This window comes from Phacochoerus africanus, chromosome 6 (assembly GCF_016906955.1).
Source record: "Phacochoerus africanus isolate WHEZ1 chromosome 6, ROS_Pafr_v1, whole genome shotgun sequence".
Taxonomy (NCBI): domain Eukaryota; kingdom Metazoa; phylum Chordata; class Mammalia; order Artiodactyla; family Suidae; genus Phacochoerus; species Phacochoerus africanus.
Genome location: NC_062549.1, coordinates 121,031,433 through 121,058,987, shown reverse-complemented (window position 1 = coordinate 121,058,987; position 27,555 = coordinate 121,031,433). Strand labels below are relative to the sequence as shown.

The 27,555-nt window shown below is 39.0% G+C and overlaps 1 protein-coding gene across 1 annotated transcript in view; it reads right to left on the bottom strand.

Moving 5' to 3' along the window:
- DPYD (dihydropyrimidine dehydrogenase) overlaps positions 1 to 27,555 on the bottom strand; it is a 787,163-nt gene that overhangs the window by 16,168 nt on the left and 743,440 nt on the right. Inside the window, exon 21 of the mRNA XM_047785223.1 lies at positions 7,545 to 7,688. Within this exon, the coding sequence (XP_047641179.1) occupies positions 7,545 to 7,688 (144 nt within the window). The remainder of the gene's footprint in view (positions 1 to 7,544; positions 7,689 to 27,555) is intronic.

The following is a 27,555-nucleotide window of genomic DNA, read 5'->3' as shown; positions in this document are numbered from 1 at the left end:
AATCTAAAACCATCAAGAGCAAACCCGATTTACTATTTTTTATTTTCCTTTATCTCAGCTAGGGGGACTATCAAAAGTCAAAATCGTCCCTCTCTCCTTGTTTTCAACTGCTTACTATCCCTTACTCCCCAGGGCACAGTGAGAGTCAGGAAGGTTTGGAGGAAGAATTAACACCTCTGCCTCTGTTTCCACGGCCGTGGTCACTAACCAGATCTAGGACCACACTGAGGATTACTGGGAGGGTTCCTTTTTAAACCCTCACCCTTGTCATTGCCACGGGGGTCCTTAAACATCACTTCCTCAGAGAGCTCTTCCTCATCCTCTTCAGTCCAGCTTAGGTGCTGCTATGAAAGAGACTCCATACATCCTGCATTTTTTGCTTTGTAGTTTGTATTACAAATATAATTTTATATGATTAGTGTGATATGTTGCTTTAAACCTGTTTCTTTCACTCTTCTGTATGCTTCGTGAGGACAGGGGCTGTGTCTATTTTATTTATTGTACGAAAATGCCCCATTCCTAGCACACTGCTCGTCTCCAAGGTATGCAGTAAAGATTTCCTGAAAAATATATGGGTTTCTTAAAAACTTCCAACTTGGCTGGCCTCCAAAGCTTTGCGTAGTCCTCCTTCTACTCGAGTTCATTTTATTGGACATAATGGGACTGGAGAGTGACCCTTACCTGTTATCTCCTTCAAGCCATCCACTCCCAACATACCAACTAACAGTAGATAACATTTATTTAGGGTCTCTTTGGTGCAGGCTAAAAGCACTTCACATATCACCTAACTTAGAGCCCCAAGAGGCAGATGCTTTTATGGCGTCCATCTTGCAGATTAGTTAACTAAGGCATGTTCATGTAGCTGCTAAATGGCAGTGCCATAATTTGAACCCAAACAGAGTAGTTCCAGGCTTAATTAAGGCAAGCCTTTTTTTTCCCCCCCGTAAACATAATCTGCTAATATCTTACAAACTTTGCCATGTATTTCAATGAAGGAAATAGCTTCTTAAGACTTTGTTGTGTCACTTTTTTCGAACACGGGCTACTTACTAAAGTGACACCGGTTAAGCCCAAGTTCAGTTTCATCAAATGCCTCTGGCATTGTGGCAGGTAGAAAATCATAAGATACATTGCTCTTTCATCCAAGATGACTTAATGTGTTGTTTGGACTTCATTCCTTCCCTATCTGCCAAGGATATAGCTTTTTAATCATGCCCTTCCTGGTAGCTGTAGCTCTTCTTTCCCAGCATATAAACCTATGTGAGCCTAGATTATCATGACATAAACAAACCGACTTTTCCCTCTACTATATGTCTTCTTATAACTTTCCTTATCCTCTTTCTCAAGTTCAGGAAAGAGTATTCCATTTGTCCTGTCCTTACTTTTGAAACCTCTATTCACTCTCCAATTTACCACCTCCAGGGCGCTACTTCTCACCAGTACACTGAAGCTGCTTAGGCCAAGATAAGCTAAAATATGAAGGTCTGATGGTTATGCTAAGGAACGTGCCTTAAGACGATGGTCAAGATGTGGGAGTTTTAAGCACAGGGTAAAATAATCAGATTTGCATTTAAAAAAGGGAATATTTCATAATAACTGGAGGATGCATGAGATAAGATGAGAAAAGGAGACAGGAGGTCAGTTGGTAGAATATTCCAGAATTCCAGGAAAGAATATGTAAAAAACTGCATGAAAATCTCTGCAGTAGGGAAGAGCAGAAGAGGAAGAAGACATGAGAGATAAAAATGGGGGGTACTGGTAAATGTCCTATGATCCCATTCATGAATGGGATGAGCCACAGGGTGAAATCAAGGCTGAATTTCAGGTTTCTGGCTTAGGTAAGAGGGTGGGTAGAGTGCTGTTCATTGAGATCCAGGACTCAGGAGGAAGCTCAGGCGTGGAAGGAATGATAATCACTTTAGTTATAGGTATGGTGGCCCTTAGGCAACTTGTTTTGACTATCCAGGTGGAGATATCCAGAAGACAGTGGATGACACAGGTCTGAGGCATAAAAAGTAGAGATGGAGAGTAGTGGAGTCAATGTATAGGAGAGTTTAGATGAATATAAAAGGGAGATGATACAAAAAGAAGGAAGCAGAGAGATGGGTACAGAAATCATCATTATCCACCCTCTTCTATTGTTCCTCAATGTGCACCTGCTTCTGACAGGTGAGGCTCTGTGCTGCTTCCTTAACTCATCAGTCTTCTCCCCAAATGTCACCTTCCCCTACCTTTTTCACCTGGTTAATATCAAGACAAAAAAGGAACTCTATTGAACATATTTCAAAGTAAAGAATCAGCATTGTAGTATAAGTAACACTTTTGTCCTCACAGAAATATTCAAGTACGACTGAGGGTCTTGCTTTAATTAAGGGATTTATAGCCAAGAATTCTGGATTTTGTCAAAGCTTAATTTGTAAAGTTTTTTTTTTTAAAAAGCTCTTATTAGACAAAGATTTACTTAAGTCATACAACTTTTTATGGAAATTGGCCATTCTTAATAGAACTCTGTCTAATCCACTTCTGATTCATTCTTGAAAAGTTTTAGAAAATTTGAGACATTGAAAATTGAAATGTAAAGTCAGGTAATTTATGATACATTTTTTGTCATTGAATCATAATTTGAGAGAAGGAAGGGGCCACTTAAAAATGCAAATATTGAGACCTTGAGATGACTGCCTATGTAGGAAAAAATAAAGTTACAGCTACACCCGACACTTTCAAGCAAAACAAAGTTTAGATTAAATAAATAATCAATGTAAGTTCCAAAAGAATCAGATGGGGTGAATCCACATGATTTTATGGTAGAAAAAGCTATACTAAGCAAATAAAGGGAGAAATCACAAAACCAGCTTTTGTCAGCCATGATTACGTAAAGTTAAAACTTCTGTATGTTTATGAAAAAAACACCATCATACAAATTATAAGACAAATGGCAGTATATAAAAAGATTATAAAAACATGTAAAACAAAGATAAGTACTACAATAGAGAATTGGTAAAAAGAAATAAGACACAAATTCACAAAAGCAGAGGTGGTCAAAAAACATAAAAATATCATTGCAATCTTCTATTTAGACTTTGCAAATTAAAGAAAAAAATAAAATACTTATTTGACTATTATAGTAGCTAAAATTAAAAATAAATTCATTGCTGATGGCTGTCTAAGGAAATGGGTCCTCTCTTACATTTTTTGGAAGAATGGAAATTTGTACGTTCTTGGTAATAATACATATTATAAGCCCTAAAATTTCATATAATACATATCAAAAGCCCTAAAATTTCACCAGCAATTTCTCTTGAGAAAACAATAAGGAGTTTATACAATGATTTTTGCACAATGATAATTACAGTAGAATTATTTGTAAAACATTCTGGAAACAACCTGAAGATCCGACAACAGGTTAATTGTAAGTTAAAAAGTTCAAATTATGAAATATTATAAAACCATTAAGGTGATATGAAAGTGATATACAAATTATGATGAGGTTTTCAAATATAAAATTGAAGAGTATTCTGTTTTTATTGTAATGTATTTCATTTAGGAATAGAAAAGTACTAGAATTTTATAAATCTAGATTTTAACAGTGATGTTTAAGTGGTAGGACTATGAGTAACTTCTAAACTTATCTTTGTGCTTTTAACAGAAAGAAAGCAGAACAAACAAAGGAAACTACAAACGGTCAGGAGGAGGGAGGAGAGCGGAAAGGAAGAGACAGCTTTGTCCAGTGGTCTCATCTGACAGGTCTCTTAGTGGATATTTGCCCCAAATCAAGTGATTATTGGCACAGCAGTGACAACATCCATGTATTGCAATTTCCTTCCTAAATGTTAATCTCATTTGTTGTTCCATGCTGACACCTTCATCTTCCATGAGCAATCTCTAGGCATGTCCTATATATTTTCTAGAATGAATCCAAATGTTTTAGTCCCTATTATGAGTCAATCTTTTCAATCTCCTAAGGCAGCAATTCTCAATTTCACCTCCAACCTCTACTCCACCAGTTTACTATGTGACCTGATGAAATTATGTAATGCTTCTTCCTTCCTCAATTTTCTTCTCTGTAAAATGAATATAAAGATAGTACCTATCCCAGGTATTGTGAAGATGAAATGTGATGAAACCAGTGTCACCTTGGAACAACACAGGCATGGGAGCTACATATTTCCATGGATGCTTTCAGGAGATGAGCTTTCTCTCCCACGCTTGAAAATCATATTGGAAAATATGGATAAAAGTCAATTTATTAGAGGACAACTGCTTGAATTAAAAACACAATCGCACAGGAGTTCCCATTGTGGCTTAGTGGAAATTAATGCGACTAGCATCCATGAGACTGCAGGTTTGATCCCCGGCTTCGCTCAGTGGGTTAAGGATCTGGCGTTGCTGTGAGCTGTGGTGTAGGTCACAGATGAGGCTGGGATCCTGTGTTGATGTGGCTGTGGTGTAGGCCGGCAGCTGTAGCTCCGATTTGACCCCTAGCCTGAGAATCTCCATATGCGGTGGGTGCATAAAAAGACCAAAAAAAAAAAAAAAATACAATCACACACCCACCCACCCACAGAACTCCCTTTTGGTAACAACATCATGGCTCTAGAGATCAAGAACCTCTAAAGCCAAGATGGACCCACCATGAGTACCTAGGATGGGAACAGATCCCTGTATCTTTATTCTTCCTTTAAAATATAAGCTGTTCTCCACTCTAAAGAAATATAAAGCCTCACAGAAGCAAGATGAAATGAGCTGTCACTGTCATAGCAAGTGCAATTCCTCATTTTACGAAGAGATAGTTGCAATTATGATTGATGAAAATGCCCCCCACCCCAAGCCCCCATCATTATCAGCTACCACTATGCTTTCTGGCAGGAGACACCATCTTAGAAATGACAGTGGGTAGAATGGGGCACCCTGGGGAGAAGACCAAGATAGTGGAAGTCCTGCTGGACACGGAGAAGGAGAAGAATCTCCCATAGCAGCCCCTTAACATGTCAGCACAGTTAGCATCTGAGATGATGGGAAGATGGTGTCAACAGTGTCATGAGGCTTACATAACCTAACTGAGATATGACACTTCAACTGAGATAATCTCTGAAGCAAGACAGTTTAGGAGAGGAAGGTCAGCCTGCACTATTTCTAATAAGGTTCCTTGTCGCTGAGACTTTAAAAATATTTACTTCCTTTCCTCACTTTCCATTTCTTTGGTTTATTTGATTCTTCTGAGTTTGATATATTTTCTTTGGATTACTGATCAGCTAGCTTTAATTTTAACTACAGCAGGGTTTTTGTTTGTTCAGTTTTTGTTTTATGTCTAGGTTATCTATACATTCCCTTAAGGAATAGAAGGCTAGAAAAGGCTACAATGCTTTTATAATCACCTTGCACTTCCTGTATTTCAAATATAAATAATACCTTTCTTTTGAATTTTTTGTACATATGGAAAATATGGAGATTTTGCATTTAGTTCAAATTAATTAAGCAGAGAAAGAGAGCAAGGGAGTTCCCTGGTGGCCTAGTGGTTAAGGATCTTGTGTTGTTACTGCTGTGGTGCAAGTTTGATCCCTGGCTCCGGGGAATTTTCACATGCTATGGGCACAGCCAACAAAATAATAAATAAATAAATAAATAAATAAATAAATAAATAAATAAGAAACAGAGCAGGGACAATTCCCACTTAACCCCAAACCATTTAATAATGACAGCCAAACATGGGGAGGTGGAGGCTTGTGAAGAGCTGAAGGATCTGGCCTTTTCTTTACCATCAGCATCCAGTTCATCCTTTTGGGAACACACATATAATTCAAAAGAAACAGCTCAAGAGACTATTTGCGGCCCTCTATTGTTAAAAATCCCATGTGTTCTCTTTATTTGGAACAACGGCACTGAAGTGCTGGTAGAATCTGTGTTTGGCCACTGCCATATTTCCTTTCAGAACTCTGAATCACTGAACTTTTGCAATGTCAAGTCTAAACTCCACTGTTTTTAGTACAGGACCCATTTTTTTTTTTTTTTCTGTCTCCTAGGTAGAGGGGATTTTTAAGAGTTCTAATTTCCAGCTGACTACAAAGAAGCATTTCAAGGAGGTCCACTTGAGAGCTGCTAGGGGTAAGCTTTTCAACTAATGCTTCCTACAGAAGATGGAGATGGAGGAGTAGAGAGTCACTAAAGAGAGAAAAATACGTTTCTGTGGCCCAATCACATTCACTGATGAAGATTTCAGTGAGAACGCGGACCTGTTACCCTCCCTTTTTTTCACTATGTTGGGTTAAAGGCAATTCCATCTTAAGGGAGGTGAGCAGGAGGGGAGTAGGTGGGTCTATGAAAGGGCAGCCTGAGGGATCTTTATGCTGATGGTACCCTTGCACTTTGTGGTGGTGGCCACAGGAACCTACACATGAGGTGAAACTGCACAGAACTCAACACACACACACATGCGTGTGCACACCTGCTGATGAATAAAGGTGCAACTGGGGAAATCTGAGCAAGATCAGCAGATTGTGACTGTATCATATCCTGGTTGTGCTACTCTCTCAGTTTTACAACCTGCTGCTATCGGGAAAACTGGTAAAGGCGCACGAGACCACTCTGTTCTCACTTCCAACCGTGTGTGAACCCATCTCTCTCTCAAAATAAAACGTTCAAGGAGAAAAGAAATAGAAGCCCTGCGTAATTCCATCTTAATGATAATTTTTTTTTTTTTTTGGTCTTTTTAAGGCTGTACCCATGACATATGGAGGTTCCCGGGCTAGGAGTCAAATCGGAGCTGTGGCTGAGGGTCTACACCACAGCCACAGCAACCTGGGATCTGAGTCGAGTTTGCAACCTACACCACAGCTCAAGGCAACACCAGACCCTTAACCCACTGAGTGAGTCCAGGGATCAAACCTGCATCCTCATGGTTCCTAGTCGGATTCGTTAACCACTGCACCACGACAGGAACTCCGATAATGATAATTTTTGATATTACCCAGAAAATAAGTTTCTAAAACCCATATTTGTATAGGTTTTCCCACAGCTAAACCAGAGACAGTTTGTCCAAAATGTAAGATACCATGTCGATACTGATGTCATACATTAATCATTTACTTGTGCTACATGACAGATATATCTCTTGGGTTTAACTGTGGATTAATATAATTTTTAAATGTCTATGAGAAGACAGAGAATTCACTGTGGCCTATTTAATACATCAAAAATTTCCATGAAGCACATACTTGAAAGTGTTCTAAAAAGTATAAAATACGCAAATAAAAGAAGCTCCCCTACCACTGTTGACAGAATTTTTAAATTTTATATATACACTTTTTTGGGGGGGCCACACTCATGGCATGCGGAAGTTCCTGGGCCAGGAATTGAACAGTTGCCATAGCAGTAACCAGAGCCACAGCAATGACAATGATGGATCCATAACCCCTAGGCTACCAGGGAATACCTCTTTCAATATATCTTTAAAACAAAATCAGTGATGCATTCAAACAGGAAATAAACACTTAAAGTGGATTTAAACAGGAAAATAGACGTATTTATATACACAGCATCACTTTTACCTTAATAGCAGGAATAGGCTTTTTGGGAATAAAAGGTTTTCTCTCAAGTGGTGGAAAAGCTGCATTTTGTTCTTTCAGTCTCATCTTTTCCTCTGCTATGATTTTCTTACGTTGCTCCAGATAAGGTCCAAAATTTGGCAGTTTCTAGTGGGAAAAGACATAAATAAGAAAGCACATTAGCTCCTGGAAGAAAAAATGTGAGGCTATAACAAGCAAATGTGTGTTTTGAAATGGTTTCAGGTATACTGTAACAAGGTCTTCACCCATTCTCGGACCACTAGTCTTCTAGGTATCAGAGTCCATAAAATTACTAAAAAGCACATAGTAGCACAATATCTTCATCATATATGTATGTATTAGATATGCAGATGTTAATTAAAATACATTTCCAAACGAGGTACAGTTCACAATGGTAAGCCAAACCATTCACTTCAAGCAATAGCTATCAGTTAGACCATTTGTTTGGTTCATATAGACAGAAGGTGAAACCTGTTGAAGCTTTTTTCCTCTTCATCAGGTTTTTAGCACAATATAGACACAGCCCAGTCTCTGACAAATGCCTTTGTCAATAGCAAAGGTACTTTGCCAAAGTTCTAATCTGTAGCTCTATTTTATACTGTGTTCAAATCCTTACTACATCTCTTTAAAGACTGTAACTTATGTTGATTGCAATTTACTGGCATGGCTGAAAAAATTGTAAAAATATTTATTTCTCTGTATAGAAAAATTTATTTTGCATGAAGGAGGCAAAAATAGAAATGAAAAGCAAAGGAAATATCACAATGCTTAAACAAACTCCATCAGTATTCAAAATCACAGTACGGAGCTTGAAATCTCAAGGTTATTCAATTGTACTTTACAAAGTTCATTTAGAAAGATACCTGGGTGTCATGGAAAAATGCTAAGTGGTTTCAAGTTAACTCAAATATGCCCTCATCCTATTCATTATCCTACAATTATTTCCTCTTCACTTCACTTTGTCCTTCTCTTCTGGAACCTTTGATCTGCTCTTTTACTGACACAGATTGCGGGTGATAGACACCACTGAATACCACATGTTTCCATCTGCCTGTAACCTGGAATTGCTGGGTCTCTTTTCTACGACTGCAAAAATACCCCTTCCCAGCCTCACACGTCGCCTGCAGAATAAGGCACATTTATCTAGCCGATGAAGGCTACAGCACCCCAAGGTCACCCTGATCTCGGGCCTAGCAAGTACTCTGCTGAAAAATCACACCTGTTTCCAAACACTGGCCTCTTCCTGCCAGGTTACATAACGCCCCCGGAAAATGAGTTCTCCGGTCCTTTAGAAATGTCAACAGGGTAGGTAAGCTAAACTTAAACTGTGTTCTAATTCAGCCAAACTGTACCTGAAAATTTATATTAGCAGGAAATATTCATGTGGAAATATCTCAGATTGTTATTTCCATGATCGATTTACTGTAATTATGTCAGCAAGTCACGCAAATAGAATCAATGTTATGGGTGCCAAATTAATTCTTATACAATTAAACCAGAACTATGTACTCCATCTCTACACCTTAATGCTTTCCCAAGTCACAATATTTAATGATTACAGTAGTAGGAACTGATATGACAGAGGGAAAGAATATATTGTATTGATTTTATCATAAGTTATGCCATCTTATTAAAAAGCATAGAGTATAAAACAAATCCTCAATATTATCACATATGTGAGTCCCCTTAATGTAGAAATGATAATGCTTGCTTGAAGCGTCCTCTTATGAAATGACTTTTTTCCTAGGGCAGATGAGGTGTTAGAGATTACATTTGGTGCCAAAGAAACGACCCTGGGGTCCTGGTGACATCTCACATGTGGTGAATGCATGGCCACCTGACATAAACCTTATCGAACATCACCCTCTCCACACCGCTCTTACACGTCAAGGACACCTTACCCTAGTCTTGTATTCTTGAAGATTATCAAGACTTGTTCAGTGTGAAACACATGACCTCTGAGTCTAGCAGATCCCTCACGATGGCAAGCTCTATGAAAATCTGAGCCATTATCCTAATTCTTGATTGGGTCTTACCCTACTCAACTCCATGTCATTCCATCTCTAAGCTCTATGAAGTTATTAAAAAGAAACTATCCTTGTAACTTTTTAATCCATCTTCTTTTAAACATAGATCAGAGAGATGGTTTTTGCCATTTCATTCTTTACCCAAAGAGAAATAAAGCAGTTGAATTTAAACCGTGATGATTTCAAATTGTTCCAATAATGGTAATGATGATGATGATGATAACAATCAAATCATAATAGAAAATCCCTTATGCAGAACAGAAAACGACCTGAATAAACACCAACCACTGGTACTGTAATTTTAAGCAGTGGTGACCACGTTTGCTGTATTTAAACAATGCACCCTCTCCGTGAGTAACAGTGCTATGATTCTAATGTGCTAATCTTTCATAATTAGTCCTGAGGAGAGGTTCTCAATTTAACATCAAGATTCCTATAGGATTTTCTTTATGTGTTGGTTAGAGGAATTAGTGGAAAAGAAGGAAAACTGATGCCAAGTTTTCCTTTAACTTGAAAGCACAGCCACACAAAGGATCAGTGAGTGACCCCTCAAGGTTCTGCCATTTACCTCCAAATCAAAGAGGGCCTATTTGCATGTAGTGTCTCACTGCCATATGGAGATCCCAGAGGCTGGAGTGTTGTGGTATCAGCTTCCAAAACGTCAAGGCTGCCACAATCCTTTTGCTTTCCGCATTCGTATGAGAAATTTCAGTGCTTAAGAAAACTTACTACATTGCATGTATTAAAATGTCTCCAAGATAGCTGAGTACTGAACATTTTGAAAGTTAAGTTTTCTCAAAATGTAAATAAAGGTCAATCCTGCCTGCTCCAGAGGATTGCCTTTGCACACAGTACATTTAGGTGCATGTCTGTGTTCTGATCTTGCCATAGGAACAAACCAAAACAAACCGAAAATAAGCAAGAGTGCAGATGAAGGTGTAGTGCGGGCAGCCGTGTACATGTGCAATCAGTGATGACGGATAAAGCATTTAGTTCATATCTCTGCCCGAACATATAGTTAATTGATTTCCTATTGCAGGAGGAGAAGCAGCAGGGTCTGACAGAGCCAGCAGCAGGAGCTTTTCCTCTTCATTCATTATTTTCTTGTAGGAAAAGTTGTAGCCTGCGGTAATTCAAAGCAAGAGTTTTGAGTGTGATGCTATATTTCTTAAACAAAGGAAAAAAGTTGTTTAGGATTCTCAAAAGCTGCTTTGTAACTGATGAGCCAAACAAATCTCAGAAATAGTGTGGTTTTTGTTTCAGTAGTTTCTCCAGGGATTCATCATTGATGAATTTGTCCTCACCAGAAAAACTAAATCCTACTCATTTAAAGATAACAGTATCTCACACTAAAACTGTCTCTGTCCAGATATTAAAAGCATTACATTGCCGATAGAAAAGTGACAACATAATGAATCAACAATGATACCTTAAGCCAGCAAAGCTTTAAGGTAAAGAAGTCCATTTGGATTATAATTTATTCATGGATCAATCTAAAGGTAATTGAGCATATTATGAAGTAGAAGAGGGCTCTTGTTTCCAATAGAAGCAGGCACTAGTATCTTCCCGCTTAAATTGCATAATTTTTCTGAGCATGGCAGCAAGTTGGCTAATAACACTGGTCTTTAGTGCTGTAAGAGATCAACTCCATTTTCCTAATCATACTCTCTTATCTGGTCGGAAACAATGAGAGCGAGGAAAGAAATTACTTTGCTGTCTAAATGGTATTAAGTGAAAAGATAAAATGATTCCAGGCTTATACTGAGTGTGAGATATATATATATATATATATATATAGCATATATGCATATATGTACATCTGTATATGCACGTGCAGAGTGCAATATATATGTGTGTATATTATAAATTGCATATATATATAGAGTTCTCCGTAATATGTGATATATATATATATATATTCACACACACACCTATTTGTTGTGTGTGTATATACACTGAAAGATGGAAGAATAAATTAGATGTAAAGGACACAGTATGCTCATGACTAAGAATTTCTTTCTTTACAAAAAATATGCTCACATATGACTTAGTTCTACTATTTATTATCATTTATTCAACAAATACAATATCAAATGCCTACTCTGGGCCAGGAACTGTCTTTTGCTACAGTAAAGGTTGCATAATTTCCATATGTAATGTGTGTAATTATCATTGTTAGTAATTTTATAAGTATCTCTTGTCACTCATTAGGGGCTAGTGTCAGACTGAATTATATAGATCCAGTACATCTGGTTCCTGTAGTTATTGAAAGGCAGGATAGATGCAGATTCTCAGAAAAGCATTTAATCTCAATCACGTGACCAACAATTGGAGAGAAAAGAGAAGGAGAGCAACCTTTAAAGAACTGATCTTTAATAAAACTCAGAAAGGCAATGGAGTACTTCCGCATATCTAAAATAAAAATTGTGGGAGCACAGTGGCTGGGAACCTGGCTTCTCAGAGTGTGTTCCTAACGCCCTAAACTTCAATCCCTGTGCACTTTCAGTGATGCAAGTAAGTACCGGAGACAGAGATGAGAGAGCTGTTTGGTTCCATTGGAATTCAGTGACTTTCTTCTTCCCTTCCTTCAATTACGAGAGTAATCAATTGCTTAGAGATGCCCCTGATTTTTTATTTCAAAATCTGTTTCAACATGGCTTACATTCAGAAACTCAGATTTTCCCCATAAATAAGTGGCTTGTAGTATTTAATCACTGATACAACAGTGAGCACTTTTTCATGATATTATCTAATCTGGACAGTGGAAAACAATAAGAAGACAGCGAGAGAAGGCCCATCTGTAATATTATGACATCATATTACTATGTGGTACCCAGTGTTGAAAATTGGGATGCTGGAGTTGGACATGCAAAATATATGAAATTAATAAAATATAACTATTAGTTTAACCTGATAAATGTAACTGTACAATTTTTGATCAAAAGCTGATACCTTTATCAGTCAAAAGCAATAATAATTCATGCTTCATAGTGAAAGCAGAAAGCCAACATTTGCATAGTGGTTAGGATACTGATTTAGAAGTCAAATTTGCATTAAAATCACAGTTTTACACTCATTAGCTGTGTGACTATGAGCCAATTACTTAACCATGCTGCTACTAATCTTCCTTATCAATGAAATGAGAATGACAGTATCTAACTCACGATGTTGGTATAAGCATTACATGGAATAATATTGGTAAAGCACATGCCTGCCAATCTCTTCCCACAAGCCTGAAGTGCTTACATGGCCTTGTGGAGTATGCTCTGTCTTTCCAGGTTTGCTGATGGAGCCTGCCCTGGCTTTTTCACCTGGTACATGCCCACTGGGCATTTTTGCCTCAGTTCAGTGATCATAGCATCTAAATCGTGTCCTTTACTGATGTCCCTCTCTGGCCAGCGTCAGGGGCCCCTGGCAGTGCCCTGGATTACTCTGGACCCTGCTTATCCTTGCACTTATGACACTGCCTTATCACTACTGGCCTAGGCCTCTGTCTTTTCCATTTGAGATCCTAGAGACTTCGTTTTTGATCCAGCACATAATAGATCCTCAATATTTTTTTTCTCTTGTTTTTGGTGTGTTGTTTAATTTTTATCTCAGTAGGTTTTTCAAAACTTGAAGAAGTATTGAATGAATGCATTATAAATATCTTGAATGTATTTTAAAGATCCTGCTGGTTGTTTGAAAGGTCAGACAATCCCCAATTACTTTCCGAAAGAAATTTAATTACATAAATAGGTTCTTTTAAAATTAAAGATTACATCGTACTTACACAACAGCTGTGAGTCACAAAGTTTAAAAAAAAAACTTATAAAGTGCATGACACTTACATTTTATATATAAAGGACAATCTGTCACTTTAAAGAGCCTATAGTTAATAGCGACTGCAGTACCCGAGGCAGAGGCTATGGCAGAGGTGACAGGGGATGTTAGCTGAGCACTGACAACGTGTATGTAGCCCAGACTGAGAGGTCAGAGCAGTTCTAGAGGAAATGACACCCGAGCCAAGTGCTGAAGGACAAGGTGGGAGTCCGCTGGCACGCAGTAAAGACGGAGGTCTGAGGGTCAGGAAAGGGGAAAATCCTCCAAGTGGAAGAAACACCAAAGGGAGAGGGTGACACTTTGGAAGAGGCGCTGGGGAGCCAGCAGAGCACCGACCCCCTGCGCTGCGCTTAATAAGATACGAGATGACGAGGAGCTTCTGTGAAAAGAAAGCAGAGCATGCGTGGCTGTGAAGCGATGAAGTTGGGATGTACGTTAGGAAGAAGGTCAGTCCAGGGAAGGGATCTCACACGAGTGGAACGCCCGAGAAGGATGAGGCAGGGAAGGCCTGCTTTGTGCCAAGGATGGTGCAGGTGCTGGAGCCGGAGACGACTAGGAGGTGGTTCTTCCCCAAAGCAGCTTAGGGCCTGTGAGGCAGACTGACTCATAGTCACTGGAATCGAGGTGAGAAAATGATTGTTTTAGATTGAACTGTTATTTAAATGATACCTAGAAGATTCCTCTAGATAAATAAACTTCATTGCTCAAAGCAATACATTTTAAAGCAGCACCTTTAGCTGGCAGTTTGGGAAAGTAAGCCCTGATGGCATGATTTAAGAGAAACAAAACCAAAGAGATGACGCCTGAGAAACACGTAAGAATTTTGAAGCAGAAGGGGACGAAAGGAATGAGGAGAGGGAAGAGGAAAGAGCATACAAAGGAGGAAACACGAGAGACAGGGGGCAGAGCCCGATGGTGTGATGGGGAGACTCGAAGAAGAAGAGCTAATGCTCAACTTTAAGCCACTTGCGCCACAGCAATCCAAATCCTCCTCCATGACCCCTAAAACCTTAATAATGTCTCCTACACACTTATGGGCCCTGGAGATAACTTGAGAAGAAAATCAGGGGAAGAAGGTTGAGTTTCATGGCTGGTGTGGCATAGAGCTTAAAGACGAGTACCCGACAAGAGGCAAGATTTGAGGGAGAGTCAGACATCAGCGGGAATAGGTATTTATTGCCAGAAGTGACACAGAGGACATAATCTCCAGGAATTTGGCAGCAATATCTAGAAGGATGGGGCCAGGTGATCTCAGATGATGTCTCAGCTATGTAGGTCATTATAAGGAAAAGAGAAGGAGGAATTTAAATTTAAATTCTAGTGAAGGAGAAATTTAAACTGTGATGAAAGATTATAAAAGGGAGAAAGAGTATGTGGTGCTTGGAAAGGGGAAAGAGAAATAAAGGGACAGAGGAGTAAACGATGGAAAGCTAAGAAACTACAGGATGAACCCATTCTTACATGCGTGAAATATGGTAGGTTCCTGATGAATAGCAGCTGGTACAGCTGGGGAATCTATGGGCGGCTCTGAATTCTGGGCAAAGCAGTTTGGATTTTTATTCACTAGGGTCTAGAAAAACACCAAGTATCTGAAAATATGTAATCAGATCCCTGCGATGGCAGGAAGAAGAATGAATGTGGGAGGGTGCTTGTGGCAGAAAGAGGAGGATGATGCAGAATGCTGGAGATGGGATTTCAGTTGTAGCAGAAAAGTGAAACTGATGGCATCAGACGTTTTTCTGAAGACTCTACAGTAGTCTGGAAAATAGAGAACCAGTTCTGGCTTCACGTCCCAACCCCAACACACGCCTCGATGCTCACTGCCCACGGACAACTGACTGCCGCACCCCTGCTCTGACAGTGCTGCTGCCTGAAACCACCTGTCTTTCCTTCTTTGTGACACGGAACGCCTCTCTGACAAACTTCGGTCTCTGCCTCTTTGCTGCTCATCTTTCTGCAAACGACCCCCACCCCTCCCTGCTCCATCCGAATCTCAGACATTTTGAGAATCACATGGGAACTGTGTTCACGGGAGGCCGCACAGGCTGTGAGCTGCGCAAGAGTTACACCTTAGTGACAACGAACAGAAAACAATGTTGGCAGGAAACCGGGGAGGGACTAAATAGGATTAGTTTTTCTTTCCTTCCACTTGGGAGGACTGCCGCTGGGGTCCTTAGTGATGATCAAGGGCGGGGAGAAGATGCGGGGAAATCAACTCCCTCAACAACAGCTCTAGAGGGAGGTGATGACAAGTTCGCTCCAGGAAGGAGCTGCAGCACGGTCATTATCTTCACGGAAACCAGCATTTTTACTGAGCACTGCTGTATACCAAGCCCTTTGCAAAGCGCAGGAATACATTCTTCTCCATCACAACCCTATGAGGTGGGTATTGTCCCATTTATAGATGAGAAAACTGAGGTTCAGAAAGGCTAAAAAACTTGCTCCGAAACTCTCACTATGAGTAAATTCCAGAGCCAGGATTCAAATCCCAGTCTGCCAGATGCTAGACTCTGTGCTATGGTGTTAACTTGCATTTCTTTGTGGTCTTTACAAAGCTTATTAAATGGATATTTAATATATTTTTATAGATATAAAGAAGCATACTATACATGTATTCCATTCCTTGAAACCTATGCTTCCTGCTGTTCTTATTCCACAGACTGCTAAGGGAAAAATGCCTCATATAGTAGACACCATTAAAAAATGCTGAACAAATACCATGTAAAATATCTGTATTAGTTGAGTCCTGTTTATTACTGGCCTCAAGTTTAATGAGCTCAAGTTAATACAGGTGAAAGGCCAGAGTGTTACATGCAGCGGTTAATGAAATACCATAGAGCTGCTGAGGAAATGATTAGCAGCCAAATGTGAATTTAATATACTTCATTCTCAATGTGCAGCACCCCGGGGGAGGCATCGTTCTGGGGGCGGAAACGTGGCGGATGGGAAGTGACGCTCACGTGAGTGTCAGGAGACAGGGGTCCCACCTTGGCCTTGCTCACCAGCTGTTTGTGACCTGTGTCAGTGCAGTGACTCCCTCTTTGTCTCAGTTTTCTCATCTGTGAAAAGAGGAGGTTGAACCAGATAATTTATAAGGCTCCTTCCAGTGTTAACGTTCTGTTCCCAAAGTCAGCTAGAAATGCTCAGGGTTTATGCTCAGGTGGCACTGTACAGTCTGTGAATGAAAAACTGGGTTGAGTCCTAAGTTATATAACTCTTCCCTTCTTAGTTCATTATAAAACATGCTGAATTTCTTTAAGCTGTAAAATGTGGCGATTACGGGTAATGTTTATCCAACTCCTAAGGTTAGATGAGCTCATAAACTGTTTCAGCCTTCATCAGTACAACCACAGAGAGCACTGCTATTTTACCTCATTATTGAATAATGAAATCTGTAGAGGTAATTAACACAAAGAAAAACAATTTTTTAAAAAAGAGAACTGTCATAATCTATATAAATTGGGAAATTCATACAGATCACAACTAACACTACACTTTATCTTTACAAAGTTTGATGTTTAGTGACAAACTCACCTGAGACATATTCTGTACAAAGTGACACTGCCAAGTTAGTAGACTAAGACACGTATACGCTCGCCAATGCATTCTGAAGCTTCAGAGCAGTAAAGGAAAATGGAGCTTTCTACTCAAGCTGTGCAATATACAGGATGATCACTGGTTTTGAGATGCAGAGACTAAGACAAAGTCTCTACAAGTCGCCTGCCCTTTGTGGGCCTCAGTTTTCATCTGTGTAAAACAGAAATAACAGAGATCACTCTTGCCTCCTTACTCGCCACCATTTTTTTTTTTTTCTTTTTGGTTGCATGCGCAGCATATGGAAGTTTCTGGGCCAGGGATCAAATCTGAGCTGCAACTGCAAACTATGCTACAGCTGCAGCATGCCAGATCTTTAACTCACTGTGCCACAGCGGAAACTCCCACAATTTTTTGAAATAGGAAAGGACTAATAGATTATTAAAATACAGCTTTTACTATTTTTAAAGCTGTCAAGTAGCACATAACCCAACTGTTATTTTAATATATTGAGTATAAATATGACTTATGCTCAATATAATAAACAGTATAAAGATGAAGTGAGTATGCTGAATTATAAAAGTGTCAAAAAATTTAGCTACACATGAAGAGAGTCTTCCTGAGCTGCGGTTCTTGCAGCATTTTAGAAGGACTTGGATGAAATAATTTGCTTCTGAAATCCACCTTTAAAACACTACTGCTTTCATGGCTAAATAGTGTATAGAATGTCAAGGGTCAAAGAAAACCAATGAGGAAAAATGGAATAAGCATTGCTTCATACAATGGGATGGAAGCAAAGGAAAAGAGGAAAACGGAGTGATGAAGAAAAGGGGACTGCTATAAATATGAAAAAAGCATTCAGGATTCAGGCTATACTTGGCGCTAGAGTGGAAAATAATTAATCTTTTTCATATTTATTCAGTACCAATACCTAATATTTTCCACTCAGAAACACCTGGATGACTGCTTCAAACCTTTTTACCTCAAAAGTATGGCATAAGTCATAAACTATTACGTTTTGACCCAATCAACACCTCTATCTGGAGTTACATTTCAGGATATATTGGGAAAAATGATTATCATTTTGAAAGTCAAGTTTTAGGGTTTCTATGCTAAGTGGGAGATTTATATGGGAGAAGAAAACGAAAGTAAGTGCAAATTTTTAGTTGAAAGGAAAAGAATTTTCCAATATAATTAATTATCAAACTAGGAGGAAGTATTTAACATGGGAAAAGAATCTTTATCTGTGTGGCAAAGTGCTCCACAAATAATAGCTTCCACATACAGACTAGAAAACACTAGCTAGCGTCTGTCTGCACAGCAAACTCATATCCAATCCTGGGTCACTACTGAAGGCAATCACGGCCCCAGCAATGGGGATTTTCCTCTGTCTCTCGCACATCACTTTCTAAACTCTGTTAACATTACGCATTCTTTATTTCTCTTATTTCTCATAAACGTTTTGAGAACGGGATAGTTCTTGAACATGTTTTATCCGTCCCTTTAGTTCTTTGTATATAGTTGGCCTTAAATAAATATTTGAGTAAATGAAAGATTAAAATCAATAGAAAACTATACTGACAAGACATTTCAGCTAACTTCATGTGGTCACAGCTTAATGATGACAAGTGATCTAGTCTGAACGCATTTCATAAAATATTCAGAAAGGTCCTCTCCACGTGCAACGCTTGGCAAGAGTGGGACTGATCTAATGCTTAGTGACCCGACAAGTAATATTTGCTCTGGAGTGTAGTATTACATAAACCTATCCCTGATAATAACACTTACTTTGAATCGTAAAAACATCCTATAGCTGAATAGCATTTGTAATAATAAAGTATTTTAGGGTAGTGTTCCAGCGATCGATTTAAATTTGATGGCTTCGAGCGCAATGCAAATACTTTCTTTATAGTTTTTAGGTTCTTCACTTAAAATTTTCTAACAACAAAAAATCAAATAACGACAAAATTTACGAGCCATAGGTATGAAAACCATTATTTTATTAAAAATTTACTCTGAAGAATTGTGAATCTAGGCAATTATTGCATGGGGTCAAATATTTAGCTTCAGGGAGAGAAGAATCCACTTGATTGTGCGGTCTTTGCGATGCCTATGTGGCTATGTAGTCCATGAGTGTTCTCTGGGCCCTGCCCCTGCCCTTGGCTGCCACGGTCTTTTATAAAGATGACCCTGGTGCGTGGCATTGGCTAATGCCACAAAATGAGGAAAGTAGTCCAAGAAACTGGCCATTGGTACCTAATTCCTGAGCTTCATCAGACATTAGCCAGTTATTGAATAGCACATGTCCCAAGAAGCATGAGCACTAAACTCTAAACCTAAATAACGTGGCTGTAGTTCTCAGGGCTTTAGAGATTGTTTTTGTGAATTATCTCACTTAATGTCCACAAAAACATAACTATTCTCCTACTGATGAAACTCGTGGCCCACAGATACAGCAAACACTTGATGCCTGAGGCCACACAACAGGAGGCAGCAGAGCAAACTCAAACCAAGGGCTCCCAGCTCCCAGCTTAGCCCCTTCTCTTCCTCAGTGACTCGCCTTGTCCTTCCTGAACGTTTTGGCTGCTATTTCACCAAAATTACTGTCAGGATTTGGCCTTTGGGGAGAAGATACCGAGGGAAAGTTCTCATAAAATATGTCCTTTTGAAAGGCTCATTTCATGTGCTAAGCATCGAAGACAGAGAACAAAACAGATGTGATGTCATCTTCAGGGATGGGTAAGTACCGTGCGCGTTTATGGTCTCAACATGACGACAACCTTTAATCCTTTGCTGTCCTTGCAAGGCAAAATCTTAGCCTGTATTTAACCCAAATATCCAGGTTCTCTATATTTACACCTGAAAAGTGAATATGGCTGGAGAATATGAACCCAGCCTCCCAGATGGGCATTCATACTGCCTGATAAACCTGGCTGTCACCACTGTCACTCCAGCCTTACCACTACAAAACGATACTCTGATCCCCTTTTCTCTTTCTTAAAATCTACACTGCCACTCCTTTTCATTGTCAGCGGATGGTCTTGCCTCATGTTACCGGTTAACGTTTTTCAAGTAACTTTTCTATTCTGAACTTTATAAATCCACCTCATCTGTACTCTCAGCCCACATCTTTTCTTCTGTTGTGATGGGAAGCATCCTGGTTTTTTCAAAGAGCCACTGAGGGCGCTCTCACATACACCTGATCATCTGAAGGAACCTGCTTCTGTAAGTTTTTATCTCTGCCCATCCCACGATTCACTCCCACATTTTAAACAACTGATTCCATTAACACGAATAGGCTTTCATCTCTTATCCTAAACACAGATACATAAGACAAATAAAATAACTTTTGATTTTACAGCCACTAACAGGGATCATTTATGTTTTGCCCTTCAAACTTCTTTTAAGAATGGTTAATAGTGTCTGTTCACACATCCTCACTTGCCATTTACTCCTCAGTATACGCTTTTCAGGAATATGCCTTCCATCTCAAGCCACGGAAAAGCTTTGGTATTGGGGTTAACAACCACCTTTATCTTGCTAATTCCATAGCCATATTTTTGCATTCATTTTACTTTCCCTCTCAGCAATATTCAACCTGGGTAACCTCGCCCTCCTTCTTAAAATACCATCCTTTTCCTCCTACGTCACTTCTCTAGCTCCTTTTCTGGTTAAATCTTTTTTTTTTTGTGAAACCTGTAACTTAGGCTCAGTCCTAGACATTTGTTTTTTCCCCTCTGGAGACATACACTTTCCAAGTGATTTAATCTTGCCTATGGCTGTAAATATTGTATAAGTTATGGCTTTCAAAGGTTCTAGTCTTTGTACCAAGCTCTAGATGATGCCCAGCACTTTAATTAACATACTTAATTAAATGCTGAATGGCAAATCTCAAAATTCATATGTTTCCTTGTTATTTCACTCCAAATAAGGTCCTTTTCCATTTCTCCCCATCTCAGATAATGCGGCAACTGCTCACCCATTTGCTCAAGTAAAAACATGGGTTGTTCTAGGTTCCTTTCTTTCCCTTACCATTCCGACTGGTTCAATCCTTCAGCAAAACATCTAGGCTCCACCACCAACACACATCTCCAATCTCCCCCCTTGCCACCATCTCCACCGAGAGACACTAGTCCAAAGTGTCACTGCCTCTCACAGGGAACAGGGCTGTGCCCTCCTCGGGGATCTTCTTACTTTCTCTTTGACTCGCTATAGTTTACTCTCCACATAGTAGCCAGAACAAGTGTCTCAAACAGAAATAAGAACAAGTGACTCCTCTGCCTAAAATTTTCCAATGATTTCCCAATGTACTTAAAAGAAAATCTAAAAGATTCACAATGACTGCAGGTTTTTCTGGTTCCTGACCACCTCTTCGGTTTCATTTTTCACGATTCTCCTCTTAATTCACTATTCTGCAGCTATCCTGGTCTTCTTTGCTTTTCTCAAGTCTGATAAATTCCTATAGCCTTAAGGCCTTTATACATAAAGCAGGCCCTCCCCATCACACACCGCTCATCTCCCTTATTTATTTATTTAGTATTTAGTATCTCCATCCTGCTTTTAGAAGGTATGAACTACCAGAACAGGTTGTTCACCAGTTTTGAACCTAATCTGGGAAACGTGTTTCCCCAGAACCTTGAGCAATGACGGACTCATCGTACATTCTCAGCGATGAAGGCCCCGAGGAGCAGTGTGTTTAAGGTAAACGGTGCAGTCCTTGAACTGAGTCTGGCTTCCAATCCTGATTCCATCATTTACGAGGTTTTGACCTGGTCAGTCTGTGCTTCACCGTCATATGATCTCAGCTGCCTCATTCACAAAATGAGAATAATATTTCAGAGGGTTGGAGTAAGGATTATATAATTTTTACACAGTATGTAAAATGAAGCCAGAGCTTGGTGCATAGTAGACGCTTAATGAGTGTGAGCCCTTATCTTCAGCATCATCATTATCATAGAACTCTTAGCCGTGTGTATTGTTTTCATCACCTTACGTGTGCTTTAGCATAAGCTGCTGGATGCTTAATATTATGCCACAATCAATGTTCCCCTCCCCCCAGTAAACTATTTTACCAGCTTTCATTAGGGAAATACATGGATTAAGCATTTTCACATGATGGAAGATGGTTTATTTCACAGGTAGACTGTGCATACTTTATAAGGTAAGGATTGTTCATATAGTTATATAATTTCATGCTCTGCATGTTTAAGTCAGTAAAATTAAGGAAATGAGGGTTTGATAGTTGAGAAGTAAATGTAGAGCCAAGGCAAGACCATTCTGCAGCCTAAAGACATTGTCACCTGTGGGGCCTGGGGAGAGACGGTACGATCTGAGCCCATAACCGTGCTACCTCGTGAACATCTGGCAGTCTGGCACTCCACAGGCGACAACATCTTCTCTCAACAGAAGAGACCTGAATTCATCAGGGATTCCCACCGCACAGTATAGGCTTAAGTATCTGCTTCCCGTGATTTCCACAGATTATCATATTCATGACACTGTGGAGCGAAGGCATTCTTCTCCCTCTCCAACCAGAACATGAAAACGAAATTAAAACATCGGCAGGCACTTTGTCTCCAGTCTGTTGGACAAGTAAGAAAAGGACTTTCTACGCATTGATATAAATGAAGTTCTGTCAACCCAGAGCATTTTAACGAAGATGACAGCCGTCTATTAACAAATACCTGACGAGATAACAATTACAGTTGTAGTTGACGGTTTTGGTTTTTTTTTTTCAATAGATGTAGGTCAGTGGATATTTGGAAAGATATTGTTTAAAATAAATTGACAAGCCCCCATAACTTTCCACCTCATCTCCATTAAAAGAAATGTCAACATGTACCTTCCTGCTTTCGTAGTAGCGGTTTCAGAACATAACAGCCAAAGCCTTTTTAATGTATAAAACCATGTCATTAAATATAAATCTATGCAAGACATTTAAACTCTAACCCAGTATTTTGAATGCTATAGCGAGACCTAAAACAGTACATTCTCTATGGCGCAGGAGTGGCTCTTCAGTTTAGGGATTATCTGGGTGCTTGCACTGCATTTCTATTTGACTTTGAATTTTTATTTCATTGTTGACTATCAGAAAGGAAGGGTAAGGATACGTAACTAGTTAGTTAATCTGGTTGCCCATCAAGCTTTGGGAGTATATTGAGTTGAGGAAGAAAAAACGAATTTAATGAATAAGTTGAGTTTTGAGGGATTATCTATAAAATTCATTAATCCATCCCGGCCCACTGCCCTATTAGTTACAGCTCAGGAAGTGACTTTTTAAGCAGAATGAGGATGAGGTTTTGAATTTCCTTTTGTGGAAGGTTATTCCAAGAGAATGTGTTTTTCTCTGTCTAGTGGAGCTTGGGAGAAGGTCTATACTGATAAATTAGAATAGCAGTTACAAGTACTCCCAGAACTGAATAATTTTACCTTTATTTGTTATAAATTAAAAATACAACAATGTATTTAATCATATTTAAGATGCTATCATACATTATTCTTATGCATACAATAAGAAGAAAAATATAAGCACAATAATTTGTTTAAGATATTAATAAAAGTTTTCCACATTCAGAGTCTGCTAATTTAAAGATGCCATCAATTAATTATAAGACATTCTGATTCAGGGATATGAAAACATGAAAAAAATGAATGTCTTTTAATGGATGGAATGCATTCTGTTCCACAAACACTTACTGGCTCACTTCTAAGTCTCTTTCTCATCACTGTTAGTAGCCACAGCAATGATTATTTCATTACTCCCTGAGCAATGCTGTATGAAAACTGCATCATTGTTCCTAAAATCTTTTTTATAAATAAGAGTCCAAATTTTAGAAGTATAAAACAACTGCAAAATCTTTATTAGAAAAAAGCGGAAATAAACATTGTCCTATGTCCAACTTTATCTCCAAAAAACCAGTGTGAATATCTGAAAAAGAGGGAAGGCAGAGAGAACTCACTGGGGCCCGGGATTTAGGTGGAGTACAGATCTGAATGCTTCTGAGACAGGCATCTGTTGTTTCCGGAATTCCATCCCCCACCCTCCCCGCCCCCCCGCCCCAGTATCTTCTCTAGAGATAGGTAATACTATTTTTCTAAATTGTCAGTTAAAGGAGAATTTTCATAAGCAAAATTGTTCATTCAAAGAAAATCATGATATCTGACCATTTTTTTAAGAGCAAAATTCACCTCTTGTATTGCTGTATGAATGTCTCTGCATGAGCTAAATATTTCAAACAGTTGATAGCCTTGGTTATTTCCAGGAGAAATTTCTGTTGATCAGAGTGCAGGAGATAATTCTAGCACTGCTCCTTAGAGATCCTTTTTCTAGGATAGGATGAGCCAGTGAGAAACATACACAAAACTACGTCAAAAGATACAGCATCACTGCGCCATTTAATGGCTGGTGTGGCTTACGTCAGCCAGTAGTACTGGCGAAGAAGGTTCTCCCTGAATGATTCAAAAAGATAATATCATAGTTTATCAGAATCCATAAAATCATAAGCAAATACCACATATTCCTGTTAGTCTCCCAGTGATGGAATTGTGTATGTGGCACTAATGGATTCCTTCAATGCAAATTACAGCTAAATTCCTAAGTAAACCATCCTCACTTCAGAGCCGCTGTAATCCATCTCTTATGTCAGATGAACTGTGACACTTATCCCTCTGATCGCACAGGCTTTACTGCTTTTATTCATTCAGCGCTCATACTCAGTAATCCTTTTACCTCTCCTTTCCAAGTTTATAATTTAAATGCAGTCTATTCACTACTGAAAAAAGGACCCTAGTGTAAATAGGATGTCTCTGAGTTATGACCAAAGAAGCCATTATTGGTTATACAATGGTCCAGGTTCTCTTACACATACGATAATCTGGGGAGCCACACTGGTCACTTGCCTTCAGCAGCATGTTGTGTCCACAGCCAGAATTAAGGCTGGATACTGACTTTGGGGTTGGCTCCTGCTCTGACTTCTTTCACATGGTCTCGAATACATTTTTACTTCCTCCTTTTTTGAGTGTGAACAATAATTCACATTTGAGAGAAAAGTCCTGGAGGGCCAGGTTTGGCTGCACTAAATTCTTAGGTTTGGCATCAAAATGGATTTTGATTTCTTAAAAGTTGCAAAATAGTGAGTTGGCTGAATTGGCATTCATTCCTCAAAATCCTAGATGGCCATTAAAAAGAAATCACATACAGGAGGATTATAAGAAGTGAAGAAAATGCTTACATAATACATTTTAAGAGAAATAAGCAAAATTAGAGCATTATATGGCATATGATACTAATTTAGTTGGAAAGTTATTATTTGTATGTGTATACTCACACCGGCACATCGAGTTGGGATCTCTGAGATTAGCAATGGTCTTTTTTCTACTCAATGTATTTTTCTCATTTTCTACAGTGAGCACATATTACTTTTATAATTGGAAAAATGTTATTAAAACAAATATTGTTTTAAAAGGCATACTAATGGGAAATATTATAAAAAACCTTTGTGGGAATAAAATTACAATTATTATTATTATGGCAAAAATTGTTATCCTTTTTAAAAATCATGAGCCTCAAATATTAATTTAGAACAGTAGCTACCAAGCAAATCTAAGTTGGAGGAGAAAGTGTGTGTAATGACTAAACAGACAGAAATACGATAAGCAGACCGCAGGCCAAATGCTGAAATATGGTTAAATACATACTAAATCAGAAATGTTCATCTACTCCAGCAAAGCGCTGTATATACATTTGAGGTTATCGATGTTTATTTCTGAATATATAGACTAAATGTCTGTCCTATGCGGGGTATTGGCAAATTCTAAGTACCTCCAACAATTAAACTATAATGTTCCAAGAATGGAAACCCTAATATTAGCTTTTATTAGCATGAGTTATTTTTCATTTAGATCTCTCAAAGAGTATGTATTTCTGAATGGCATACATTTAGACAGATAAACATATAAAATATTTACACACAAATACTCAGGATATAACTTTGTCCTTCCAAAGTTGAGCTACCTAAAACCTATAGTTTCCTGAATGTCCCTGAGCATCTCCAGAAGGATCTTTGGTGGCAAGTATCATCTTGTACTGAACAGAGTGGAGAAGAGCTATCGAGTGAAGGGTTACCCTCACGCTAAGTTAAGACGGGTTCATTTGTGGATTGAAGAACTTTTTTTGACTGGCTGGTGGTGTCTTCTGTAGGCCAGTCTTTTTATGTAGAGGTCACTGTGTCTAGGAGAACTTTCACTTGAATACTACAATCAACTTCTGAAAATGTGAAACCAAGATTATAACATAGATTAGAGGCTATAGCAGCACATACATGGAGGCTGGAAAAATAAGGTATCAGCAGAGAGAGGAAACAACAGCTGATGACACAGAGTGAAGACCTGGAAGTTCCCATTGTGGCTCAGCAGTAATGGACCTGACCAGTATCCACGAGGATGTGGGTTTGACGCCTGGCCTCACTCAGTGGGTTAAGGATCTGGTGTTGCTGTGGGTGTGCCATAGGCCGGCAGCTGCAACTCTGATTCGACCTCTAGCCTGGGAATTTCCATCTGCTGCACGTGCGGCCCTGAAGAGCAGTAAATAAATAAATAAACATTGAAGACCCATTTAAGGTAATATTTACTTCACAAACATATAAAAATGGGTATTTATATTTCACTAAGGTCTGCTATACACACATATATAATATGCATATAAATACATAATAATATATAAATTTATATAGTAGGTGTATACACACACACACACACACACACACACACAGAAGCCAGCTGTTACATAAACTCCATCTTCCTCTAGAAGCAAAGGACAAATGCATAAAAGGGACACTGGGCATGTATACATGATCTAAAAAAAGGAAAATGAAGGAAAATGTTAATGAGCCAATAAAACATTGACTTTCCCACTGTCTATGATATTGAAGTTCAGAAAAAGTAGCTGTGAAAACTCTAAATGCTGAGTCATCTGGAGTGATTTGAAAGCTGGATAATCTTTTGTCTGAATAATTTGTTACACCCATATTTACTGAGACCCTACAGTTTGGGGGGCACTGATCTCTCTAGCTGACTCACTGTTCAGCGAGGGGCCCCGGACTGGCGGCCAGGGACACCTTCTAAAGGGGGCTGTGCTGTGTTGTGCTGTGACGCCAGCTTAGGAGGCCTAGAGACATACAGGTGTGAAATGACAGTCTCAGATCTGCTATAGATCCATAGGGAGCTCTTCTCACAGAATTCACTTCTGTACATAATCTCTCTCTTGCAACTTTTTGTAGTGTTGATGAATCACCGATTTTGGTTATTGTCTTCTAATATCTATCCTGGACATGCTTGAACAAGCAACTCAAGTCCCCGCGGGATAAAAAACATACTGACAGGTTGAATGTGCCAACACTACAGGCCTCCCAAATAAAATCTCTATTGATTGAATGCCTTGTCATCATCAAGAGTCACTCATTTATCTGATGCTTTCAAGTATACGTGAACGTATGGATGAACAAAGATTTTTCTCCTGAACAAGCTTCACTAAAAGATCACTTCAGAATCACAGGCTGAGGCTTTATTGTTGCTGTTAATTGCAGAGGACACATAGAGGAAGTCAGGTCAAG